At 34.7% G+C, this 10474-nt stretch overlaps 1 protein-coding gene across 1 annotated transcript; it reads left to right on the top strand.

The window, feature by feature from the left end:
- The first annotated feature begins 8919 nt into the window (after window positions 1–8919).
- Window positions 8920–9806, top strand: LOC145108055 (uncharacterized). Its single transcript, XM_079045047.1, has one exon. It carries the CDS (start codon window positions 9000–9002, stop codon window positions 9612–9614), a length of 615 nt encoding a protein of 204 aa, XP_078901173.1. The 5' UTR covers window positions 8920–8999; the 3' UTR covers window positions 9615–9806.
- The last annotated feature ends 668 nt before the right edge of the window (window positions 9807–10474 follow it).

The following is a 10474-nucleotide window of genomic DNA, read 5'->3' as shown; positions in this document are numbered from 1 at the left end:
TTTGTTCCCCTTTATTTGTTGGGTCTGACACGCCTAACAATACACTCTATCACTCTCTTTCTTTCTCTCTCTCTCTCTCTCTCTCTCTCTCTCTGTCTCTCTCTCTCTCTCTCTCTCTCTCATACACACACATGTTTTGGTTTTACATCATAGATCAACAATTTTAAGTTTTTTTCTCTTAACGTGACTTGGTTTTGATTGTCTTATGCAGGTCAAACGAATGAAAAAGATTATTAAAGGAAGTAATTAGATGACAAATTGGGTATGTATGTATATGTATGACAAATCGGGTATTTGAATTTCAGTTATTTTCCAACACTCTGTTCTCAAATAGATTGCTCTACTTCAAATTTTAGGTTATCAATTAATGTCCAGTTTATTAAAATTATTGTGAGGACTAAAGATTACATGAGGTGATTTCCAAATCAGGTAATTTTCAACACTATGCTCTTAAAATAGATTTCTCTACATAACTTTCTAGGTCATATCAGATGTAGATGTAGATGCAGGTGCAGGTGATGGTATCAACTTGGAGTTTTGGAGATTACTGTTACAAAATATGTGTGCGAATGTATCAGACATCAATGAAGGTACATGAATTTAATGGTTATGAAGTAAATTGTGAATCTTGAGTTTGTGTATTTATCCAAGTTTTGCTCAATATTATACCGAAGTTGTAGATTTCATGGAGGGTATACCCTTCTTTACCCCCTTATTTTTTATTGTATCAACTATGCTTCTTGGTGTATTCAACATTTTATATGCAAAGATGTGTATAATATGAGGAATAGTGTTGAGGTTATTATTTAGGATTTTCTTGCAAATCTTGTGAGGTGGAAGCTTATGCTGAATTCAGACGATTTTACCCTTTATTTTCACCCACACTTTAACTGTCTCAGGTTTGGTTATAGGTGGAGAGTTTTCGCTAGATAGGATTAACTTCCTTGGACTCTCACACACACACACCATGGAGTACAGTCACTCATCACAAGCTTTCTCCATCAATGACTGCCGCTACCCATTCTTTCTACCATAAAAATGAGAAGACACACACCTTAAATCGTTGTCGCTTGGTTGATAAGATTTGAATTCAAAACTTAGTGGTTAGTGTGTTTTTTCAAGCACTCATCATTTTTACCTTTTCTCTGATTTTTTTTCTATTTTGGCTAGGTTAAATTTGTATATACATAGATGTCCCTCGCTTGGTTGATGAGATCTAAACAGAAACCCAATGGTTAGTGTTTTCTTTAAACACACTTGAGTGCTCAACTCACTCGATGTTAACTGTTTCAAATCTGAGAAAAAAACATGTTAAAATGAAGTGAGATCTATAAAGGAAAGAGAAAGTAGCACATATATGTGATATTATAAATACAAAGATGGGATCGGAGAAACAAAAAAATGTGGTATGAGAAACGAGAATATGAGATAAAAAAAATGAAGATGTGTGTAAGAAGAAAAGGTAAAGGTTCTCATTTTTGCGTTTTTTGTCATATGTTATCAATGTTCATCATTTTATGTATTTTTTGTTTATTTTTTCATCAGATTAGTGATTTGTGTATGTATGTTGTGCAAAATTTATGAGATGTGTGTGTATTTTAGTATTTATTGTATGAATGATTAGATCTGAGTGTGAATGTAGTGCATAAAAATGAGAGATATTTGATTAATTAGTCTTTCGTGGTTATAGTTTTGTAAATTGTCTTCATAAAAGTTGTTTGGCTTGATCTGATTTATCTTATTTAAAACATTATTTTATTTTTTTATTGAATATGATTCAGAAGATGATGAGTATGCTAGTCAATAGACAAAGACGGTTTTTCTTAAGTATTTCTAAGTTTTTTTCGTACTTAATAGATAAATAGACTTAACTATGAAAGTGGTAAAGGGGAGGGTTCATGAATTCATACATGCTTTGTTCCATAATTGTCCTTATTTTTCTTTAATAGAAACACATATCTATGATTATCAGATCTCTCTCCTTTTATTTTTCATAAGTCTAATTACATCTCTTTAGTATCTCTCCAACTTTCATCCTTCTTCTTCCTCCCAAAATCATTGATCATATACGCTCCTATCATAATATATTTCAAATTGGTCTTCTATGCATTTTATACAAAAAAAACAGTCAAATTGTTCTTCCTTCATATATTGTAGCGTCCCCAAACACAAAAAAAAAAAAAAAAAAGCCATAGTCTTTTGGATTTTTAAAAGAGAAGAAAAGTTGAGGTAAGAAAGCTAACTTTACATGCTTAACTTACATCTACCCATCTTTTGTTTTTTTGTTTACTGATTTGATAATAGGTGTAATAAAAAAATATAAAATATTACAAGATGCCTTTGACTTTTAAATACTTTTGCGTGGTTATAAATTGGTTTATTTGGCCCTAATTCACTGCATTAAGCCACTTCTGGTTGTGCTAACACCCACTTCTCCTGCGAGCTACAACTAACCTCATAGGCACTCTTCCTAGGATCACCCTCGCTCATGCACCACTAGTTGCTTTTGTGCATGCTTTTGTGCATTCTTTTGTACACAATACAGGGTCATATAGAGTGTCGAATAATCAACTCTGCCCTAAATCCACAACCAAACAAGGAACATGAAATAAGGCCAAGTCAATCATTTTAAGGCTATTCAATCCCTACCATATATAACTAATTAACATACACACATCAATCACACAATCAAAAGCATATATCAGGTAAGCAACTCCCTAAATCAGAAGGCATCACAGAAATCAGGCAGTTCTATACAATAGTTTCTAAAGAACCTTATCCACTAGCATGCTTTTCTAACAATCCATATATATCTACAAAAATAAAAACTCAGCAAACATAACAATATGGGTATTTTGGGAACCACTCTCCTGTTCAGGCTCTGGCTGACTGTACACACCACACCCTCCTGTTCAGGCTCTGGCTGACTGTTCAGGCTCTGGCTGACTGTACACACCACACCCTCCGAAGCCAACAATCAAACAAGAACATGACAAGAGACCGAGCCCATGTCCTTAGCCCAACACTTTTATTATAAATTATATCTTTCAAAAATATTTTACAAAATTTCTTGGATCCTAGTTTGAGACTGGATTCAAATAAGTGTTCCTCCAATTTACTCAAACCAGAGCTCTGATACCAAATTGTAACACTACATTTTCACAACCAAAATTTTACATTTTTTTAAGGTAAAACTTCCCAATGTATAACTCCATTATTAAGAAAATTATTTATTCCAAATACAATTTATTAAAAATCATAGTATCATAGAAAATGCTAAATCCTCAATGCTGATGATGAGTGTGTACAACCCTCATTCGCCTTCCCATAGCCACCGATGATACCTGAAACAATAAACAACTGGGTAAGCATAAATCTTAGTGAGTTTCCCCCAAAATATCACATACGAATAAACATACAAGCGTGCATAACGACCACTATTCGGGCCTTCGGCATGACTGGATTGCCTTGCAAGCCTTCAGCCTATTCGGGTCAGAATACAAGGGTTTGTTGTCCTACCGCCTCAACCTAACAGCTCCTTCCAAGCCTCCGTTCCTACGGCTTACAGTCGGCCCGCATCGGGTATCTTGGCCTACAGCACAAAGCAGGACCGCCTCAACCCAAACCAACACAACATGTCGACATATAAACAATCAGGATCAAGTAGGCATATAATATAGGCAAACAACAATCATACAGCTCACTACCGCCTACTAGTCCTCTCACAGCATAAAGTCCTGCTACCAGTTAACCTTCATAGAATGTGTAACCATAAGTAACCAGAGGTGAGATAGCCACCCGAACAGATGATCCTACTCTAGAGCCACAAGAAAACAAGGAACATGCAAGAGTGCCTAGACCAAGTGTTCTCTGGCTATCCCATATGACTACAGACAGCCCCTAAGGGCACCCCATAGATGACAACCATCAAGCATAGATAACATACAGTTCTACATATTATTATAACAAAGCAGCATACTCAATACCAGGAGATAGATCTAACAGATCACTACAACATAGCAGCATACTCGATACCAGAACATCGATCTAACAGATCCCTACAACATAGTAGCATACTCGATACCAGAACACAGATCTAACAGATCATTACAGCATAGCAGCATACTAAATATGAACAATCCAAGGAATGCATGACCGTATATACTCAGAGGTGAGATAGTCACCCAGACAGGTGATCCTACTCTAGAACCACAACCAAACAAGGAACAAGTAAAAGAGCTTAGATCAAGAGTCCTCAGTCTATCCTACATAACTATATATAATCCCTAGGGCATCCCTCTACTAACAAATAACCAAAACTAGTGGGCCGAAATTGGTGCCTTCGACCCACGGGTACAGTGAGGCGAAACTTACCTCGATATGCGCGTAGTAACCACTGTAGTAACGAAGAACTCTACCAGCTTCAACTCACTTCCAATCACCTATAGGAAGATACTTGAGTCAATACCTGATGAAAGGTCATAGTCACTTGCAATAGTAATTACCTCACATGAAATGATGATTAGGGTTTCACATAAAATGACGATTAGGCTTAAGTAAGAACACCTAGCCCATTAAGAACCTAATTGCCTAAGGGTAGGAGTGATTAAGGTTTGACTTAGTCATTCTCGGGTATAATAACGATCCAAGAAATAGCCCAAATACATGCCCAATCATTGTCCAAAATAGAGCTCCGCGATTCTAGGGTTTTCCACATAAACTGATAACTAGGTTTAGTGCTCCACACTTAACCCCTTATATAATGGCTTAATTCATTAAGTCCAATATTGCATTAAGTTAATAATAGGGCATTACCGAGTATAATTTAAAGTTCAATTAATAGTTTAAACGCGGGTCCCGACAAAACTCCAAAACTAGGGTTTTCTTGACCATAGGGTTTTCTAAACCCTAATTAGGGTTTCCAACACAAACACGTGCCACTCGGACTAAAGTTATATGTTTAGGTAATTTAATTTTTAATAAGTTGGGCACCACCCACTGCCACCTCGGGCAGTGGTGGTCGACGGCGGTCTGTGGCGGCAGCTAGCCACACACGGCAACGGTGGCAGTCTCGAGTTAGAATCCAAACAAACAACTCCCGCAGCAACAACCATGCAGGAAACACACACACATCATATTACACACATAACCACCTCACACGGTGGCTGGTTGCGGAGAAAATGGCAGCAAGGAGGCAACCCCCATGGTTGGCTGTCATGGTGGTTCTCTTTGCTTTTCCGACCAACAAAACACTCACATACGCCACAGTAACCAGACACACACACCCACATTCGCGAAGTACGAACACAACCACCCTCGTGGTGGCTTACGGTACCCAAAGAACAATAGAAAAAGGGGCCACCGCTCGGATCGGCGGCGACGTTACGTGACAACGCAGCAGAAGAAGCGAAGAGGGTGGTGCGCCTTTACCGGAGAGAGAGAGAGAGAGAGAGAGAGAGAGAGAGAGAGAGAGAGAGACATAGAGAGAGATAGAGAGAGAGAGACGCCAACCACGAGCTTCGATCTTCCGACAGCCCACAGTACAATGTCGGCCTTGCGATTCACGTCTTCGTCGACAATGGGAGCAGCGTTGATGGTTGCATCAGTGGTTCACTATAGCGACGAGGAGGTGGCGAAGGCGGCTGGAGGTTGGAGAGATAAGGGTGGCGGCTGGAGAAGAATTTTGGGGTTAGGGTTTTGGGTTAGAATGAGAGGCAAGGGAAGGGGAGGTGACGGGGTTTAGTCCCACCTCGACCTTCAAACTTCATTCCATTTTTGGTACTTTTGGCCCATCCTTTTCTATTCATTTTCAAATCAAATCCACTAATCACCAAACAAACCCCTGCTCCATGAAATTCTTTACATTTCAAGTCTAATTGTTACAAAATAGACCCCAAATTCCATAAATTATAACACTTAACTCCTTATGGCTAACACTGATAAATTCTTACGGATTTAGGACTAAAATAAAATAAAAATATAAAATACATCTCGGGGTTTTAAGGTTTATTTATTCAATTTTATTTATTTGAAACGAAATGTTAAAGATTAAACCGTCCAGAACATCAACATATATTTATTTTTTGCAACATAGATTTATTTTAAGAGTAATATACTTTTAACTCTAAACCAAAACAACTAATGTCCGGAAAATTCTATTCATCGCGCTTCGCATTGCGCTGGTACACCACTAGTGTGTTTGTGTGTGTGTCTATATATATATATATATATATATATATATATATATATATATATATATATATATATATATATATATATATATATATATGAGCATCGGAACCGGCCCCGGAACCGAGCTTGGTGGAAAATAGGAATCGTACCGGGCCGTCGGTTCTACCGGTTTCGATTCCGGTTCTTGCTGAGTCTTCAATGTTGGAACCGGTCCTCGAGAAATAGAAACGTATTTTGAGAAATATTTCAGTTACGGTTTCGATTTTTGCCGAGTCTTGAAACCTTGTCTAGTTTCTTTACGCTACCGTGTATCTAGTTTACACTTTAGTCTATAGATTTAAGTTAATAGTTTACAAATAGCCAATGAAGACTTTTGATTTTCATATTGTCAGCTTGCAAGTCAGTTTACTATTATTCATTTTGTCAAGTGTTGGATGTATCATTATTTCAACCTTCGTAATTGCAATTAGATTCCTAGGAAAATGCACTAATTTATGAATGTAATCTTTATAAACAAGCGATTTCCAGAAAATATATGAAAAACTACAAGTTTAATATTATAAAAAATAAGTCAGTTTCTCTCTTTTTGTGTTAATAGCGGTTTTTTCTTTGATTTTGGTTTAGCCATGTGTTTTCAAGTTGTCGCTAGGGTTCAATGAGGGTTTTTTTTAATCTGATATGGTTTGTTTGTGTAGCCGTGCGTTACTTACTATGGCCCAATCGTTTTTTTGAGGCCTCCAAGAACTATTGGAAGTTCAACAAACATGGGTTTTGGGTCGGGCCCAATGACCGGTTCCTACCGGTTACCGGTTCCAAAAATCCACAAGAATATCGTCCCGGTCTCAGCCCGATTGGTTCTATCCGGTTCCGGTTCCGGTTTCAGCCGGTTCCCCGGTCTAAATGCTCATATATATATATATATATATATATATATATATATATATATATATATATATATATATATATATATATATATATATATATATATATATATATATATATATATATATATATATATATATATATATATATATATATATATATATATATATAGGAGGGTTCAATTGAGAAAAAAAAAGTTGAGAATGAGGGAATCATTATCAGCCACAAATTTATTTTGCCGCAAAACACTTAGGCGTACCGGCGGAATGGATAATGGATACATATGTGTTTTTCTACCTAACATGTTTCCTTGATGTATGCTAATCATTGCCTTAATATACACAAAAACATATTTTTTTTTATTTTTTTGATTTTTAGAATGCTATTTTTATCGAAAATTTATTTAAATATATCAAAATTCATAATTTTTTATTTTCTATAAATAGACATCCATATTGATATAGTTTTAAGATAAAAAAAATTATTTTTTTTAGAGTTTCAGCTATCGTTATTCATAAGTGAAAAAAAAAGCATCAGATTTTTATTACAGTATATTCGTTATTCAGTTATGAATAAAATGCATGTTTAATTTTTTTTACAGTTTAAGTATCGTTTATATATAAATATAACACGTTATAAAGTTTCTTACCTAAAATATATTTTTTTACATCATCTTTCTTCACATGTTATATTTATATATGAATAAAACGTGTATTAATTGTCGTTATTCATATATAAATAAGTAATATGTTAAAATAAGATAAAATGTTTTGAAAATTTGAACTAGTTATTTGTATAGGAATAACAAATGAAATGTAAAAAATTATGATAAATGTGTTCTTCGTATATAAATATAATTTGTGAGAAAAGTCAATACACGTTTTATTCATATGTGAATATAACATGTGACGAGAGTTGAAGTAAGTTGTAAAGACTTTATTATATGTTATATTTATATATGAATGATACTTAATCTGAAAAAAAAATTAATCATATTTTTTATTTATAAGTGAATAACGAATGTTCTGTATTAAAAATCTGATGCGTTTTTACTCATTTATAAATAACGATAGCTGAAAATATAAATAAATAAAATTTGATTTTATCTTAAAACTATATCAATATGAATGTCTATTTGTTGAGAATAAAAAATCATGAATTTTGGTATATTTAAAATCATTTTTCGATAAAAATAACTTTTTAAAAATTTAAAAAAACAAAAAAAAAACTTATGTTTTGTATATATTTAGATAATGATTAGCATAGTTTAAGGAAACATGTTTTGTTGGAAAACACATGTGTATTTCTTTCTTATTTCTGCTGGTACGACGGAGGCTTTTGCGACAAAAATAAATGAATGACTGAGAATGATTTCCTTATTTTCATCTTTTTTTATTTTCTTAATTTAAATTACCTATATATATATATATATATATATATATATATATATATATATATATATATATATATATATATATATATATATATATATATAAAGTTAACGTAATTAGACAAGAATTTAATGGCTAAATACTAAGTATTAACTTAACACCAACTTTCAAACACCTGCATGTCTTTCCTTAATAACCGACGTTGTCGCAGTTGATACAAAGATGACCATTTATAATAAATTTTACCTACAAATAACAGGACAATTCAGATCAAACTAAATTTATCATAAAAATTGATTATCTATAATTTAAAACAGCAATCATTTGATTTATATTTTGAGTGGAATAAAAAGTAAATAAGAAAAGAAGCAGGAGCATGTCACTTTAACTTAACACTACAACCTAAAGCTTCCGTCTTTAAATACCGCCCCTCTCCTCCTCCCACAGCGCAATATCAAAAACCACCATCTCTCTAATCTCTCTCTCTCTCTCTCCCTCTCAATCTCTCTCACACATCGGAAAACTTTAAAATAAATGGAACAAAATTTACCAGTTGTGGCAAGAAAGTTATGGAGCTTGGTACGTGTGATGCTCTTCATGCTCAGGAAGAACATATCGAAGAGAAAACTTTTGCTCGATCTCAACATGATGATGAAGCGTGGCAAAGTCGCCGGCAAGGCCTTACAGAACCTCATGCTCCACCACCACCGTAACTGGTCCTCCTCCGCTTTCAACCGCCGCTCACAGTCACACGACTCATCCAACTTCACCTTCCCTCCCCCACAAACCGACGACTACGAATTCAGCTGCACCAACAGCCCAGCCTACCCAGTACTCTCTCTCTTTTCCACCAACAAGAAACCGAAACACCATTACAAAAAGTCATCAGAAAAGAAGTCCACAGCAGAGAAGAACAACCACGAAGATATAATCATCGATGCAGCGGTTATCAAAGTCCTGCATGAGATGTTGACCAGCGCCACCGCATCTCCGGCGCTTCCTGGATTTGGGAAAAGTCCGATGGTTAGGCAGTTGAGGGTAACGGACTCACCGTTTCCGTTATGTAACGGGGATGAGGATAGCTACGTGGATGAGGCTGCTGAGAAATTCATAATGAAGTTTTATAACGATTTGAGGCGGCAAACTTAAAAACCAGGGTATAAAATGTAAATGTTGAATTTATCAGGGGGTTACTATGCACTATATCTTGTGCTGTTGTGTGTTTGTTGTTGCAGCCAGTGTATCTGTTTGAAGCTTCTCTGATAATTGAGGCCAAAGATATCTATGTATTTTACTTATTAGCATTTTACAGAAATAAGTTAATATATACTTAATTTGAAACCTTTGTTTTCTTCGTGTTAAATACTAATTTCTACTTTTTAATTTTTATATTTCAATAATTGACATATGAGTTTTTAACTTCGATTCGGTTTGCAGCAAAAATCTTGATTCAGTTCATGCACGTGCAAGTACAAATTAGGAATAAGTCAATTTGGGAATATGTTGTTACCAAAATATTTCCACCTTTTCTAATAATTAGAATATGCAACGAGGAATCAAATCGGCATCTTAGCAGGCTATAAGTTGTTTTTTTTTTGTCTGATCATTGCTTCTAATATCTGAATTTTTAAGATTCACGCGGTGAGAGGTAAATGCAGGCGGTCATAAGATAAAGAAACTTCTAATATCATAATTTTTAAGATGTCACATAGTGAAAGGTAAATGGAGGCCATCATAAGAAATAGTAGGAGAAAATAATAAAAAAAACAGTTTACTTTTGGAACATGTTTTTTTTATTAAATACAACTTTTTCTCATAAAAATAAAAAGACTAAACTGCGTAAATGGTCTCTGTGGTTTGCTCAAAATTGTCACTTTTGTCCAAAAAAGTTTTGACTAGCACCACAGGTCCAAAGTTTTCATTTTGTTGCGATTTTGATTATTTAAAATGACGGATTTACCCTTGGTACTTTGTTTTTCTACTTTGGTCCGAAGTTTTCATTTTATTGC

The sequence above is a fragment of the Lactuca virosa genome, chromosome 4 (assembly GCF_052849685.1).
Source record: "Lactuca virosa cultivar CGN04683 chromosome 4, Lactuca_virosa_CGN04683_v6, whole genome shotgun sequence".
In the NCBI taxonomy this organism is placed as follows: domain Eukaryota; kingdom Viridiplantae; phylum Streptophyta; class Magnoliopsida; order Asterales; family Asteraceae; genus Lactuca; species Lactuca virosa.
Note: the sequence above shows the minus strand (reverse complement) of the source record. Positions and strands in the feature narration are given on the sequence as shown.

What these genes read in the sequence shown, in the direction of transcription:
- LOC145108055 (XM_079045047.1), top strand. Translation starts at nt 9,000, where the DNA reads ATGGAACAAAATTTACCAGTTGTGGCAAGAAAGTTATGGAGCTTGGTA.